Source organism: Myotis daubentonii, chromosome 10, assembly GCF_963259705.1.
Source record: "Myotis daubentonii chromosome 10, mMyoDau2.1, whole genome shotgun sequence".
Taxonomy (NCBI): Eukaryota; Metazoa; Chordata; class Mammalia; order Chiroptera; family Vespertilionidae; genus Myotis; species Myotis daubentonii.
The window spans coordinates 57,543,278-57,561,159 of record NC_081849.1 but is presented as its reverse complement, the minus strand read 5'-3'; the positions used below and the strand labels follow the sequence as shown (position 1 = coordinate 57,561,159).

The 17,882-nt window shown below is 38.3% G+C and overlaps 1 protein-coding gene across 1 annotated transcript in view; it reads right to left on the bottom strand.

The window, feature by feature from the left end:
- Positions 1–5,010: 5,010 nt before the first annotated feature.
- Positions 5,011–17,882, bottom strand: part of TSPAN13 (tetraspanin 13) — a 28,663-nt gene continuing 15,791 nt past the window's right edge. Inside the window, exons 2-6 of the mRNA XM_059712478.1 lie at positions 14,782–14,949; positions 14,061–14,141; positions 12,824–12,937; positions 10,481–10,594; positions 5,011–6,076 (exon numbers count right to left, since the gene is read on the bottom strand). Of these exons, the coding sequence (XP_059568461.1) occupies positions 6,002–6,076; positions 10,481–10,594; positions 12,824–12,937; positions 14,061–14,141; positions 14,782–14,949 (552 nt within the window). The 3' untranslated portion in view covers positions 5,011–6,001. The remainder of the gene's footprint in view (positions 6,077–10,480; positions 10,595–12,823; positions 12,938–14,060; positions 14,142–14,781; positions 14,950–17,882) is intronic.

The following is a 17,882-nucleotide window of genomic DNA, read 5'->3' as shown; positions in this document are numbered from 1 at the left end:
GCACTGGGTCTATCAAGGCCTCGAGTCCTGGCCTGGAACAAACTCAGCTGAACTGCTCCCATCTTTGTGACCAAATTATGACTGCCTAGGAGAAAAGCAAAGGGCAGTGATGTCCTGTCCATGGGGACAGATCAGAGGTCATTATTTCCTCTGGAAAAGTTGAGGGAGGGTGTGGTATCAGGTGGAGCAGCAGAGTCAGCTGCTTTTAACTCTGTTCTGCCAAAAATTAGGACTGTGTTCATTTCTTCACTACATATTGAATACTCTCACGTTTATTATTACATGGAATTCTCTTATTACCCAGCCCCCACTTGACTTCTTCAGCCCCTCAGTGACTGTGGTGGTCAGTGCAATGCTTTGCATATTGATTACCTATTGCTTGTCTTGAGTAACTTTTTTTAGACAGGTCCTTTTCTGAATATATTCCTTGGCATTATTAACTTTTCCAGGGCAGATAACAAATTTTAAATATTTTTCTCACTCACAGTACTCTGACAGAGCTATTCACTAATGAGTTCTGAGCATATATTGTTGATTGAATGGCATACAAATCTTCAGCAAATATGTCAACAGAGGGATTGGGCTCCCTTCACATTAGCAGGTAACCTACATGTGCATAAAGAGGAAAAATATTCCACTTAGAAAGTTCTCTGAGGGTTAATGAGGAGAGAAAAAAAGAGTTTTCACTGTATAAACAAATATTTGAATGACAACTTCTGAGTTATTCAGGCTTTATCTGTCGTCTAGCAAAATAATGTTTACTTTTTTATTGGGCTGATGCTACATAAGAGTAAGTCCTTAAAATTTATTGAATGACAAAATGCTATTTTAACAACACACATAATTTAAAAAATATAAATAAGTCTTTGGGAAGTCAAATGCCAAGGTTGCAAGAAAAAAATGACTCTCCCTTTGAAAAGTATTAAACACAGAGCAATAGTCATTGGAAAAAAAAAACTAACTTTAACCCCATTTCCTCAACTTCTGAGAATTTGTCCTAAGAAGATAAATCGATCAAGAGAAATAGAGTTGTGAAGATGCCAATGGCAACACTATTTAAACATACCCTCCCCAAAAGGCAATATCCAAATATAATGATTACATATTTATTAACACATAGAGCAGTGTATTGTTGTCTATGAAAGTAATAAACATTATGGAGAAACAAAAGGATAAGTGAGAAAGAATTTTAAGAGTTTTTATGATTTTTGCAACTATAGGAAATATGTATGTATATACAGAAGTTAGAGAAATGAAGATGCAAACATTAAAACCGTTGTTTAAGTTCATGGAAATATTAGCAAGGTCTAGTCTATCAAACCCTTTATAGGCATCTCACAATTTTTCCTTTGTGTTCAAATAAATTTAAATGAAAGCATGTCTTGACTACTTCTCTGACTACAAAGAATGCTGTAAGAGGAGAGAGTATTATTTCAAGCAGCTGACTAAAAATGTTGGCACCATAGTGAGAATGTAAAATGGTGTAGCCACTATAGAAAAAAAAAATATGACTGTCCCTCAAAGCTGACATACAGAATAACCATATGTTTCAGTAATTCCAATTCTGAGAATGTATCCAAAGCAACTGAAAGCAAGGAAAAAGTATACGTATACTCACAGCCACAGCAGCATTATTCACAATAGCCAGGAGGTGGAAGCACCCCACATATCCATCGATGGATGAATGGATAAATAAAATGTACTACATACATACAGTGGAGTATTATTTAGACTCTAAAGGAAAGGAAATTCTGACATATGTTACAACATGGATGAACTTTGAGGACATGATGGTAAGTAAACCAGTCACAAAGGGACAAATACTATATGATTCCACTTATATGAGGTACCTACTGTAGCCAAATTCATAGAAAGGAGACTGATGTTGCCAGGTCTGAAGGGAGTTACTATTGAACAGGTGCAGATTTTGAAAATGAAAATTAAAGCCTGGAATTGGACGGTGGTGGTGGCTGTGGAACAATGGGAATGTACTTAATGACACTGAATTGTACACTTAAAAATGGTTACAATGATAGGTTTTGTTATGTATGTTTTACCACATTAAAAAAATTTTTTTACCAGATTTATCTGAGGCCCCATGACGTATAGAAAAGTTGGTTTACACAACATAAATCATCTGTAAAAGTCATTTACATGGATGATCAACATGTTTGATTAAATCATTTTTACCTGTTTTAGAGCCATAGTCATCTTCAAATGATTGTTTATGATCGTCTAACTCTGCGTTGTTTGTTTGTGTATGTGGGTTTTTTGCTTGTTTTATGCATTCAGTAATCCTAAATAGCTCCTGGGGTCCTTATATTTACCAACCACCGGTGAGAGTGGGCGCTGGGGGAAGAACAGAAAAAGCTCAAGGCAAAAACACAACTTTCTTCAGTGCCTTACCAGCGAGGTGGACTTCAAACTCCAAGTCAAGGCAGCCTAACATTAAAAAGCCACTTGTCATGTGTGACCTCATCTACCTGTAAAGAGCAAGATCTGAAAGTAAACAAAAGTACTTTCACCCTCCAAGTGATATCAAAGTCCATCCTTTGACACAAATTTTTAATTCAAAAGCAACTCCTTCAGGCCCTCATTTGAAAATGAATTTTAAAAGCTGGTTTTCCTGAGGTGAGCAGTTGAGAGCTAGCCAGGCATATGGCTGGAGGGGCTGTCTCAAGAGGTATTTCAATGAGTACAATTGCCAGGATATGACCTGACATTCCAGAAACACTTCAATATGAAGAGCTCTCTCTCTTTCTCTCTCTCTCTCTCTCTTTCTCACACACACACACACACACACACACACACACACACACACACACACACACACCTGGTGCAGTTATTTGTTTGGAAAATATTCACCAACAACACATCTTGTCATTGCACTTGGCACAGAGACCCAGGAGTAAAAATTAACTGCCCCAAACATACCAAGTGCAGAACAACTTTACACAAATCCCCTCACTTTCCCAGAAACCGAGGAAGCTTGACCTCTAACCTTACTGTCATCTCTAATAAAACAATGGACACACAGGTGATCATATTTGTACGACTGCAATGCCTGAAAGTGTTTTTCTCCTATGAAATATTATGTAAAAATGTGATTCTAACTTTTCCGTACCAGCTAAAACGTAAAGTAGTTTCATATATTTACTCAGTGCATTTTCAAAAGGGTGAATAAACTTTCATAGGTTTCAACAAATATTTATGAAAATTATAGAAGGAGGTTTTTGGCATAATGACACGAAAAACTAAGCCACACTGGTTTCTTTTCTCTCTCTGAAGGGTTCCATTCAGCAGCGTATTACTGAGGTAGACCACACAGAACTGGCTTTCATACCAAACTCACTGCGGCTTAGAAAACAGTATCTGGGATGAATTTATATCACGTGAGCTCAGATTTTAGAAATTATAGTTTAACATTTTTTCTTCATATTAGCACTATATTATCTAATTAAAATTTCACCTTTAACTTCAAGGCTGACTGGGCAGATGTTCTGAGAAACAGTCCTCTACTATAAATGGACTATGTGAATAAGGCATAAAGAGAAATGTATAAAGGTATTATAGTTTCTTTTTAAAAATAATTCTATAGTTTACAGCCCTAAAGATGCGTGCTTCCCAGCTCTGATTTGTAGTTAGGTTGACCCAAATAAAGGCCATTGAAATTAGAGCACAAACCAAGGCTATGGGTTTTTTGTTTTTTTCTTCTCTCTGAAATAGCCCTTTCAACATATAGTCATTTGTACCAAGAAAATTAATATGTGAGAAGATTCCAGAAACTCCTGTGAGGTTCAAAATGTCACAAGGTAAACAGGGAAACAAAAAGACATGGTTCAAAAGTTTCACTTCCTTCGTGTGTCACCTAGAATCTCATCTGATGGTATAAGAGGGAACTTTGTTAGGTTGGCCAGTGCTTAATATGACATGGAAGGATAACAGAATATGCTACCCCACCATATGCCTCCTAGGCATAAAGATTATTTTGAGCTGATTATGTCTGAGAAACAGCAGACACAGGAGAAGCTCTGAAAACTGAGAAGTGTATCCTTCTGTGGGGGAAATTTACATTTACAGTGGAAATCTCCTTTTGTAGGGTGTCCCTTCTCTGTACCAGGAAAGATGACTCTAAATTACAAGAAACTCTTATCAAAATGTAGAAGTGACTGACGTAGTTCTGCATATCAAACGTTACCTGTCCTTTGTTTACTGTGCTGCTCCTGGTAGCCCCCATAACTGGCATGCGTGCGCACACACACACCTTTCTTTTGCCTTTAACTAAAGAGGATATTTAAGATGGTGGCCTAAGTCATCTCAGGGAGTTACAGTCTTTCTGGGTATCCTTTATGTATACATGAGGCATACAATGTGAATAAACTTCTAATTTCCTCTTGTTAATCTGTCTTTTATTACATGGGGTCTCAGATAAGAACTCAGAAAAGTACAGGGAAATTATTTTCCTCCCCCACATTATGGGAATTGTATGACTCAGTTTTCTTGAAAGATTAGCCAGCCTTCCATCCTGGAAGTCACACACACACACACACACACACACATTCATTCTCTCTCTCTCTCTCTCTTTCTCTCTCCTCTAAAATTCTATAGATCAACCATTTACCCTCTTTCTTGGTCTAAAACCCATCAAGACAATTACCAATAAAATACCATATATAGAATGCAAGACAAGAAATGAGTAATTTTCAGTAACAGGAGAGAACTTACATATTTTTCCCATATAAATATGAATGACTTCCCTTTTACAAAACAATTCTCACCATGGAGAAGATATTAAACACTGAAACATTTTAAGGAAGGATTTGGAGATGGCCACAGTAAATATTAGCGCTAGAAGTTCATTTCCATGGCTGGATAATACACTAAAATGGCAATAATCCAAATCAAAGAGAACCCAACGTAAAAAGAAAAGTAAAAAAAACCTCATTTCACTTAATTCACGTGTTCAATTCTTCCATTACTTTCTTTTAACTCAAGCACTCATACACGAAGAAAGGTTACCTTCCTTTAATTTTTTAATATAATATACAGAACCCACAATACTATTTCAATTTCAAATTATAAGAGGTCACATTGAAATATGCTTGGATTTGACAAGCTGCTGTTACAATACTGAAAAATTTCATGAAAAATTTATTTAACAATTTGTAGATAATCAAATATCTTTTTGCTACGTGGGCCAAAGCATTAACAGTAACTTGTTTAAAAATGCAGTTTTTTGGACTTCAAATTACTATAAAAGAATATCAAGATTATACGGATATACTTTCTGAATTTCTCCAACACATTCCATTTTGGAGGCTGAAGGCATATGTTACACGTTAGAACATTCATGAGACCATTTCTCCTTCGCACTTACCTGCAAAAATCATAAACTAAACCAAACTTTCCTAAAGACAGAGCTATTTCTAGAATACATTAGTGTAATCATAAAAGACCACTAGAACTACATTATCACTTTTATGTTAATTTTCACCACAAAACATACCTTCTAAAAACACAAAAAGTTTGGGAATTTGACTTCCCGTTCTGACTTAACATAATAGAATCTCATACTTACTGGCTTTAATAAACTTGAACTCTTTTTTTCCAATAGGAACTATCTACACAGCACAGTACTACATACAATGAGTTATTCCAGTCAGATGTATATCTAAAATCACAATATGATTAACACAGTAGTGCCATACAAAGTGTTTCTGCAGATAAAAAAGCTAAGAAAGGCCACAGTGGACAGTGCCAGACACTGTGAATACAGTAGATTACAGGTACCACTGAGGTTCAGAGGAGACCACAAGTTTCTTTTTGTTTTTCAGCAATGGAAAAAGAAAAACATTCAGAGAGACATAAGAGTAAAAATATACAAATCCACTGTCAATAATGAAATTTTTCAGATACTGTTTCCTTAAAACAGGCAAATTAATGTAACTTAAAGTTAGCTGTGAACAAGATCAGAATGTGAAAATTCTTCCTGGTTTTCTCATCAAAGGAATGCACTAGGATTAGCACGAGGATCTTTCTGGTTCCTGTATCTGTAGGTCAGCCAAACACCCAGAATCTGGAATAGAAGAAAAAAAAGGAGAAAGAGAAAGTAACCGTTGTGTATATTTATTCAAAAATCTCTAAAGTGCTTAGTATTATTTGTTCAAAATAGAAGATCCACCCCCCCCCCCAAAAAAAAAGAAATGTAATCAGTAATCCAAAAGGGAGGCCCTAAGAAACAGTAATATAAACACTGTGGTAGGATGACTATGGCCCTCCAAGGATGTCCAGATCATAATCCCCAGAACCTGCAAATGTCACCTTAGGTAGTAACATGGACTCTACAGAAGTGACTGAGCTAAAGATCTTGAGATTGGGAGATTATCTGGGTGGGCTCAGTGATATAATCACAAGGCCTCTTATAAGAGAAAGACAGGAAGGATAAAGTCAGAGATATAGAGAAAAGGTGATGTGATGACATCTTGAAGCAGCTGGATGCAGAGTCAGGGAGAGAAGATGCTACCCTGCTGGCTCTGAAGATGGAGAAAAGGGCCAGGAACTAAGGAGTGCAGGCCACCCGTAGAAGCTGGAAAAGGAAAGGGAACAGGATCTCCCCGAGAGCCTCCAGGAGAGTCTCCATTGTAAGCTTTGGACCTCCAGAAGTGTAAGATAATAAATGTGTGCTGCTTTAAGCTACTACCTCTGTGTTCATCAGTTAGAGCAGCAATAAAAAGCTAACACAAACACTAACTTGTTTGAATAGCTAAAATATCAAACATTTGGACAATTCAGAAACAAACTGGGCTCAGCAACAATTAAACAATAACAAAAAACTACCTAATATGAAAATAGACCGAACAGCAGAACAACTGAACAACCGGTCACTATGACGCCTGCTGACCACTAGGGGGCACGTGCAGAACATGGTGGGCGTCAGCAGCAGGCGGCAGAGTGAGGAACATAGCAGGCGTTGGCCTCAGCGGGATGGTGAAGCAGGTGAGTGGGGGCGCCAGACCAAGGCGGGGCGCTGGTCACTGTCATCGGGGCGAACCTTTGGTGGTTACTGAAAATTCTTTGCTCCCGTGTGCTGTGGTCCTGCCTGGCACTTGCACCTGCTGCCGACACCAGCCCCGCTTGCATCTGCTGCTGGCACCCGGTGCCAGCGCCATCAGTGGATGTGAGTGGTGGCTGTGGCCCTGATCCTCCCTGAGGGCTTCTCCACCTCCCCCTGCTCCTGAAGGATGATCAGGATAGCAGCTGCTGCTCGCACCTGCTGACGGCGCTGGCCCCAATCCTCTGCGCCGCCGTCAGCACCTGGGAGCAGTGGCAGCAGGAGCAGGGCTGCTGGCAGACAGGGGACTGGGAGCCGTGGTAGGAGGGGCCAGGTGGGGGCATGGAGGATGGGCCAAGACCCGCCCCTATGCCAACTGCAGCCTCGCCGCCCACAGTTCCTTTCAAGGTGCACAAATTTGTGCACTGGGCCCCTAGTATAATAATTTTCCTACACAGATCATAACTGACAAATCTCAGAGAGAAGAGGGGGGATAGAAAGAGATTAACCAAACAACTTACATGCATATATGAATAACCAGGGACATAAACAATAGTGCTGTGAAGGTGGGGGGGGGGCGAGGTAGAGGTAGTCAATGGGGGGAAAAGGGGAGACATCTGTAATACTTTCAACAATAAAGATAACTTTTTTAAGTATGTTATAATTCCTACCTCTCCAAGGGCAATGGGGGGTGAGGGGAAGGGAAGGCTATAATTTTAGAAAATAAGTTGTTATTATGCCATGTCCCACACCAGGTTCACTAAAGACTTAACCAATATAACTTTATTTTTTAAATTAAAAAATGTGTTAGTTCTGTTTCTGTTACCAAATGTCTGTTACCAAGTAATACAAATTTTTTTGGAAAAAAGTACAAAATTTGCAGGGACAAAATGAATTTCAAATTATATTTCCCACTTTTGATCTGTGCCAACTTTTAATCTACATTTTATCTGATTTCATAACTACTCATTAGTTCCTTAAACTACTCCTGGAGAATTATGGTAAGTCCCAAATTTTCTCCATTTACCATAATGATAATTGCTGAGCTGCTGTATAATCACGACTGGCCATGTGTATAGTACAACGCATGGGGGCTTATGGAACTATGCTTTATGAATTGAATAAAAAAAAATAAGCCTAATTTAAAGAAGTGGAATGTCTGGCGTGAAGTCTGCATGACCAGGGGAAAGGGAATTTACTTAAACACTAAGAGTACTTTGTGACAGGCTCTGTTCTACAAATTCATACCCTCCTCCCCACACCCCTACCAAGGTAGGCACTCTCATTCTCCTCATTTCACCAGTGCGGGAACTGAGGCACAGAGAGGTTAAATAGTGGGTAAGAGTCACACAGGTCCTAAGTGGCAGAACCGGGTTCCAATCTGGAGTCCATGCTCTTAATCGAGTTTGTGGTTTTATATGAGAATCTGATGTGTTAACTGGCTGTTCTCCCGGTGACATTTCACCTATATTTCAGCTATGCTGGTTACTACAATACTGACAATACTTACACCCCCTGTTGTCAAACAGTTACTTCTCTGGCACCTCCCAACCTGCCCCCGCATCATTTCCCTGACCCTACCTCAGAAACACTGGCACCCGGGGACCTTCTGGTTAGAATTTTGAGATTGTTAAATATTCTTATTATCATCCCTGGATATATGCCGATTGTGTAAGCTATGGTCCTTTGGGAAAACAAAGCTGTTGAGTAAAAATACTCATAATCTGGAGCCATATTATACCAGAATTGAATTCCTCCAATTCAGCTTTAAGTGAGGAAACAGGCCAATCCCTTCCTTTGCCCCAGTGCTGAACCAGTAGCTCCTCCCACAATCCCCAGGGCGAGAGCCTGGAAGGTAGGCTACACCCAAATGGCCACAAGATCTAAGTTAGAATCAATAGGGTTCTGAGCTTACAAACATGCTCATGACTTGCCCTAATGGTGAACTCGGTTGACTCTGGAACCTACGCCCAGTAACCGTGAGTTGCCAGAGTGTTGTTGATAACATAGAAATGTAGAGTATGCAGGAATAAACCTATATTCATTCTACTAAGTATAAATATAGAAAGGCAGAAAGGAAATATGCCAAAATAGAAATATTCACTATTTCTGAGTAGGTCATTTTAGTTAGTAGATATATTTAATCTTTCATCTTCATAATTTTCTGTATTTTCTAAAGCTTCTAACAAAGAACATGTACTAGTTGTCATAATTTTTTTTTTCAGATTCTAAATCAATGCTACTTTGGTAGTTTAAATTTATTTTCAGGTATTAATAGTTCGAATCAAATCATTGTTTCACCTATGATAGGACATCATCAATCAGTTAGCCTCATCCCTTGAAACTCTGAGAATCTGTGATTCTGTGAAATACTGAATAAAATTTTAAAAAGTTTAAAGTGACAGAGCCTATAAAATATTCATTATCCAGAAAATATCAGGTTATATAAATTATTATTAAAATTTCTACCTGGGTTTCTAACGGACATGGTATATAAAATATAGAACAGGATTCCATGAAAGAACACTTTAGAAATCTAAGACTCATAAGTTTATATTCTTGACAAGTTCTTAAAAATTTTAATTTTTTAAAACAGTAGGAGAGGAGATGCATAGACAGAGCACAGAGGATTTTTAGGGCAGTGGAAATACTCTGTAAGATACTACAATGATGGATATGTGTCATACATTTGTTCAAACCCACAGTAGGTATATCCAGAGTGAACCCTAATATAAACTATGGACTTTGGGTGATTATGACGTGTCATTGTAGGTTCATTCGCTGTAACAAATATATCAGTAATGGTGAGTCATAGTGATAATGGAGGAGGCTATGCATATTTATAGGGCAAGGGGTATGTGGGAAACCTCTGTACCTTTCTCTCAATTTTGCTATGACCTCAAAACTGTTCTTTAAAAAAACTAGCCCAGTTTAAAGAAAATAGGCATAACTGAAAGTCGTGTAATCTGATGAGAAGAAACGGAGCTGCTCAAAAGAAAAAAATTCTCAAAAAATTTCCAGATATAAAGAAAGAAGCCATGCGGCAGAACTCTGATAACTTGAATCTAGTTAGTGACGTACGCAGAGAGTGCTCATTCCAGTTTTTCTCCATCTGCATTAAGTTCTCATGACTAAAGTTTGTGTTTTCTTGTTTGTTTTTATTGTTTTTAATATGTTTTTATTGATTTTAAACAGAAGGGAAGGGAGGAGAGAGAAACATGGATTGGCTGCCTCCTACTGAGGATCAAGCTCACAACCCGGGCATGTGCCCTGACCAGGAATCAAACCAGGGACCTTTTGAGTACATGGGACTAGGCCCAACCAACTGAGCCACACTGGCCAGGTTAAGCGACATGTTAAGGTAAAATGCCATATACAGCAAGAAACCGTATGACCAAGGAGGGAAGGCACCGAGTTATTTGCACGTACCTCTGTGAAACTGAAGAACAGGCCAATGCCCCCGACAAAACTCAAAACCTCTCCCGCATATTTTCCTATTATCGGAGCACACGGTGAGCAGGTGTGGCCGCTTGTCTTACAGCTCTGAATCAAGTAAAGAGAAGAACTTTTGTTTCAAAGTACATTCATACAGAGCAGATAAAAACTGCACCCACAAAAATAAGTGAACGCCTGGAGAATTCTATCCCATTTGGGGCCTTGGTTCTTCAGTAGCATCCGAAATTCGAAGACGGCTCTTAAGATCCCCCCTCCCAGTGCCCGCGCCCTGAAGGATCACCCTCCTGAGTGTGGATGGGGTGCTGGAATACTATGGATAGTCAGGCTCGTGTTTACGTTGCATTACATCAGTAACTGTCTTCACAGAACAGAGAGATCGTCATGCCGACGTTGATGCCACCACATCATGAGGTGGCTGCACAGTCAGACCTGAGAGTAGCCTCTGGAAGTGGAGAGACACCCAGCAAGAAAACAAGACTTCAGTCCTTCGATCACCAGGAGCTGATTTCTGCCAACATCTCCTGAGCTTGGCAGAGGACCCCAGCCTCAGATGAGACTGCAGCCCCAGCCAACACCTGGATTTCATCCTGGTGAGATACTGAGCAGAGGACCCAGTGAAGTCATACCCAGATTCCTGACCGATGGAAGCTTAGATAATAAATGGATGTTGTTTTAAGCCACTAAATTTGTGACAACATAGTACACAGCAATAAAAAAAAAACTAATTCCACAAAAGAAACCTCATTGAGGACATTATCAAGCTCAGGGCTCGGAGGGGTGGTAATAGGAGTTTCCCCCAAATATAAACACATGTGAATGTTCTAAGAGAGCCAAGCTCCAAGTCCATCCTCATACAGGATCAGGCTGGCACTGGGGCTGGCCTGGACAAAAGGGTGGCTCTCATTGGTCCATCACTAGCTCAGCTCCCAAAAAGAAAAAGCGAGAAGTTGTGATGGGGAAGAAGGGAGGGAAAAAAAGACAGTTCCATGTGCCTTCCACCCTGAGGATGTTTAGTACTCCCTCTGTCCCATAATAATAGTAGCAAGTGAATATTTAAACGGGAATTATTGGCGAATGCAGCTGTAAGTTAAGCTGTAGCGCAGAATTGCGAAGCCTTCAATCAAAATCAATGTTTCATGACATCTGTCATTTGTTTTGACACATCTTTCAATTTTTAGGTTAATCTAATTATTACGGATTATAACTATTTTCCTAATTTCTTCCGCTGTTCGAAATCAACTGTTTTATTTCAGTTGAATATCAACCCATTGTAAAGGTAGGATAAAAAAAAGAGTTTTCAAGCAAAGATCGAGTTGCGATTGTCCAGTTCTTGATGGATCAAAAGAAAAAGGAAAAGTTGCAGAAAGGTGCAATTTCGTTAACTGCAAAACAATTTAAGTGCAACAGAATGACCATATCAAGAATTTGGAAACGTGCTTCCGAAAATAATTGTCAAGGAGAATCTTATGCTAATGTTGATTCTTTGAAAAACCAAAACTGTGGACATAAATGCAAAGATTATGGAGAAAAACTTGAAAAACTTAGACATATTCCTCTTAGCAGAAGAGGCACCATATTAGCCTTTGATAATATTTCTCCCGAAATACTAAATAATACGTTTCTGTCACTTCAACAAGTTATACTGGAAGCAATGAAGAACGCTGGCTCCAAGAATTTTAAGCTTACGCATACAGGGAAAGCAAAGCTTCGCAGCCAAGGGATCCTCCCTACAAGTTTAAAAGGCAGTAACGAAATTACTGAAAAGTCCAGGAACTATCTGAACACTCAAAATAAAAATTAGGAGTACTATTTTTAATTTATTGTTTAATTTAATCTAGTTTTTTGATAATAAGTGTTGCATTCTATATTTATTTTCTTTTGCTACTATTATTATGGGACAAATTACATTCATCAACTGCTACTATTATTATGGGACAGAGGGAGAAATTAAAAAGTCCATTTTAGCATAGACCACCTACCACCCCGATATTTTTCCAAACAAACATATTTAGACGCCTCCTCTGACCTCTAAGGCTGATCTGCTGTCATTTCCCTTTCACACCCTGTTCTAGGAGGAGGTGAATAAGAAGGAATTAGGGGCAAAGACCTAAAAGCATCTGTGTTTAGCAGGACCCTGGCGTATTCAGCAATCTCAGTAGATATTTGAGGACAAATGATACATGGCATATAATTTAGGCACATGCAAAGCATTTTTAAAATACAATTCAGCACGAGAAAGTCCATTTCTCCTATGTTCATCATTATTCATATGTATGTAGTATTGTCTCCAAAAAATGTCTTATACTTTGTACTTACAGCCAGACAGGTATCATTTGTGTTAACACTTCGGAACCCACAGCAGTTCAAATTTCTCTGGATGTCATCACGAGCACTTGCTGTATTATTCCAACCAACTTCCAGAAGCTGACCCTAGAACAGCCATTGAACATACACATTAAAATGTGTCATCCCTGAAAAAAATCTATAAATCTACCGCCTACAATTTTTAATACTGCATGTACCTAAAACAGGGGTGGGGAACGTCCCGCCTGTGGGCTGTATAAGGCCCATGAAATCATTGGGTCTGGCCCTGCCAAGGCATTAGGGGTGAGTTAATTAAATGTTTGACCAAATAGAGCAGGCTAATTTTTAAGTTGATAATTTTGTATGGCCCACGAATGATGCTATAAATATACAAATGGCCCTGGGCAGAAAAAGGGTCCCCACCCTTGACTTAAAATAAATATTCTTTTTGAAGATCCTTAAAATTTTTCAAAGGGTTATACTTCAATCTGCAACAAAAATTAAGGCACTGTTTCTATCCCAAGAATAAAAACTCTTAAATTTTACATGCAATTTAAAAGAACCGGTTGGTTGAAAGGCATAATCCTCAGAGTATAACAAGAAAAATTTTCCATTGCCCCAAGACTGAGACCATATGCTTCTACAAAGCACTCTGAAAAGATTAATTGTAGAATGGAACCATAAACATTCTGGAGTAAATGTTTCACTGCATAATGGTGAGGAAAGAATGGGTGAACATCTGTTAGCATTATTGCTTTTTTACCCAGTGGGGCAAAATCCTTTAAAAGATGCAAAAATACAGCAACAGTTCTAGGGTTCCAATCAGCCCCACTAATGTAGCCATTTTCAACTGGCATGTAGCAAGAATTTTCAAAACATGCAATATTTACTATTTAGTCAGCGACAATGACCTTTTTTCCCTTAAATTTTCAAATGAAAAAATAACAACAGCCAACACAACAATATCCATCTGGTGTGAGTGAATCAAAACTATACCTTTTTTTTGTCTGATAGGCAAAAATTATATTTTTTAGGGTGCCGCAGAATTTTAGTAATTAGTTTATATGTGCCCTGAGATGAAAAAGGTTGAAAATCAATGGACTGATGCAATCAGGAACAAAATATTTTAGCTATATCAAGTGCAATGGCATTTTGTGTAAGAAGAGATTATTTTTCAATTATTCCTTCCCCTTTTTTCCTACACATACTATGTGGCATAATAAAGTAAATGGGAAAAGTCTTTGCTTACCTGTTGCTCCTCGTTCAGGGCTAAACAAGCACACGATACAGAAAACTGAACAATAAATACAAGTAAGAGAATGATCATGTACTGAGAATTAAAGTTAAGGTTATTTCTCGACACTGTTAAAACAACATCAAACAGAGGTACTGACAACTTTAGAATGTACCAGAGGAATTTAGCCAGAAAGCAGAACAAATGGCAATTAGAGAAAATTTAAATAGAATACACATAATTATTATTATTTTGATAATACACTGTAGTTGCAAGTTCATATAGAAAAATATTGACAGCAATGATAATTATTTAACTAAAAGCCGACCTATAAGAATTTCATTGAGATTAAAATTCTTACATATATAAAATAGGAATAGGTAAACATATACAGTATATCACTGTAAAATTCTCAACCAAATATTCATATGTTGGAAAAAGCTAAGAAGTTACTGAATTAGTTCAGTATAACTGAACCTGCAATACATAAACAGAACTATAGTGAACTTGCAAAATATATTCTTCATGATATGCAAAGCAGATACTGGAAATATGCAAATACACAATAATTTCACCTTAAGAAATGCTCCTAATGTTGAACAAATGCCTATGGGGCTTGCTAGGAGTTTCTGACAATTTCCTAATGATAATTTAGATAGTCATAGTGATTAAAGAATAATCGGTAAAAGTAAGAACAAACCCAACTGGAGTAAAATCCTCTTTTAAGAAAGGATACGAAAAAGAGCAACACCTGATGGTGTTTCACAGCTCCGATCAGCCCCACTAAGGCAATCAGGAACAAGAAGATGCCCACTGCAATGACCACGCCGACCACCCGGAGACTGGAAATCAGCCCGAAGCCAATGCCCCACGCAGCAATCCCAATGAGCAGCAGGCTAACCAGCTGCAAACGCAAACAAAAAGGGAGAAGAGAGAGAGGGAATAGCATCAATTTGATATAATAATATCAAGAACATTTTTCAGGCACCCACTTAGTTTCTTATAAATGATTAATACTCAATACTAGAATGCACACAAGATCTCAGTTGATAGTATTGTTTTCGCAAATTATATCAACCCTCAGTCATGCTTTAAAAAAAAAAAAAGCTAACAATAACCTACAAAATTATTATGGAGCCTCCTCTGGTTTATACTAAGTCTAACTAATTTCTACTTAAGTTTTTGAAATAATAGCACATATAAAGCTTCTAGACACCAATACATTTCATTCTAACATACTGATTGCTTCACATGGAAATCACGTATCTTTCCAGCTGGAGTGCACCCTTCCCTGTCATGCCTTCCAACTCCCCAACAAACTGAATTAATCTCACTCTTCTCTGGGCAACTTGAGAATAAGCCTCCCCCTCATCTTTCCACCTCTTCGTTTATCTCCCCAGAACCTATCACAGAACCTGGTCATTGGGGACAACCAAGAGTTTCTCACAGACTTGTTGCTGAAATAAAGTGCTTTAGGTGCCATTACCTATTCTATTAGGATTCATATACACTTGACCCGTGAGCAACACACAGGTTTGAACTGTGTGGGCCCACTTACACAAAGACTCTTCTTAATAAATACCTACAGTACTGCAAATGCATTCTCTTCCTTACTATTTTCTTGTTAACATTTTCTTTTCTCTAGTTTACTTTGTTGTAAGAATACAGTACATAATGCATATAACATACAAAATATGTGTTAATCAACTGTTTATGTTATCAGTAAGGCTTCTGGTCAACAGTAGGCTGTTAGTGGTTTAGTTCTAGGGGAGTCAAAACTTATACGTATATTTTTAACTGTTTGGGGGTCAGTACCCCAACCCCTGCATTATTCAAGGGCCCACTGTATGGAGAGAAACCGTTAGAACTTTCCGGATGAAAGGAATATAAGAGACTTTATGTATTCAGAGTAAAAATGGCATTCTGAGTATAAATTATTTTATATTCCAATAATTTTATTTATACAGGAGTAGGCAGAAGTAGATTTACAGTTGCATTGTGACATTCTTCTGAGCTCATAAAGCTACTGTATTCTTCTTAACCTGCATGTCTTTTTCCTTATGAATAACTGTAAACCTACTTTTGCCCACTTTTGTGCATTATAAAACTAAACCAAGTGAAGAGAGAGAACACATGCCTCAAAAATCGGTCATTACCTAAAAAACTCAGTTACAATTATTTCTTTAAAATAACATGTAAATAAATAGCATGCATATGAAGATTATAATTAGCTGATGGAAGATATAGCTTAGACAGATCTGTGGGAAAGATGGGGGTGAGAGAACAGGAATGAGATAGGATCTTCAATTCAGTGGAGAGTCCACCATTTCCTGGAACAAGTTGATAGTATAAAACCCAGTTGGGAGAAATCAAAATGAATAAAATGTAATATTTTTAGCACCATTTCAAGGCGTAATAAAAACTTTCAAAATAAAAAATAAATCACCACTCATTCCAATGAGTCTTTTTATACTCAAATGTATAATTTTTGATACATATGATCATAGTTTATTAGACACAAATTTCAAATGACTTGGCATATAAAACTTCGCACACATGTAGAGATACAAGTCAAACTCCTAAATGTTGACAAACAGTACAAATACTTGTATTTTTATCCATTTGTTATAAAGAAGCAAACCTTGAGAAGGAAAGTAACTATCAGAAGCATGACAAACGCGGCTATGGGAGTACACAGACTTCTCTTCCAGGGCAGTTAGCTCACACAGAAAGCTTTTCTTTTTAGAAGGAGAGGGGGAGGAAAATATTCTCACAGATTTTGCTACCCAGACATGTGCAAGTCCCTCTCATTTTCTCAACGGCTTCCTATCAGCAGGTCCATTGGCTTCTCATTTTTATCATTTCACTCACAATCTTCTCAGCACTTCAAACCACCTTGGGTTGAGAAAAAGTCCTCTCTGCCCCATCACAAGTGAGCTTATTTCTGACTCTGTGGCATCCAAATATAGCACGTTTCCTTTCACGAGGTGAAAAAGGCAGAACGGGAAGAAGGTGTGAAGCAAGAAGGGCGAGAGGATGCAGGGACAGGCCTCACCTCAGTGAGGAGGGAGGGCTACGCTTGGCATCGTTACTGCACCATCAAACCAAACACTGAAGACGGTCCACACATCAAGGTGCCTTGCTGTATCAGTCAGGGTCTCCAGGGAACCAGAACTAATGGGATATACATTTAGAGAGAGATTTACTTTAAGGACTTGGTTCATGCAATTGTGGGGACTGGTAAGTCTGAAGTTTATAGGGCAGGGTGGCAGGTTGGAAATGCAGGTAGGATCTCTATGAGACAGTCTTTAGACAGGATTCCTTCTTCCTTAGGAAACCTGAGTCTTTGTTCTTAATGCTTTCTTTCTTTTTTTAATATTGTGAATGAGGCCCACAATATGGAGGATAATTTGCTTTACTTAAAATCAATTGAATGTAAATGTTAATCACATCTAAAAAATACCATCTAGCAACATTTAGACTAGCGCTTACACAAACACCTGAGCATCACAGCCTAGCCAAGTTGACATATAAAATTAACCAGCACACGTGCCAACTTCAAGTCCTGGATATGATCTCTGGGTCTTAATTCAATTAATTTCAGGGGCAGGACTATCATTCTATCTTTCTTTGAGTCTTAGAGACAAAAAGTTGTGAAGCATGAATGATATGATACCTAAAAGTCTTCCAACCCCATAGTTTTAAAGAATCCTTTGGGACTCATACCAAATCCTTACTATATTAATGAAGTTCTGACCACGAGTTAAATATTCACCAACCAACGGTTGATGTCCACTGTTCCCTAAAGCCAAAGACAAGACATCCTGACTAGAACAA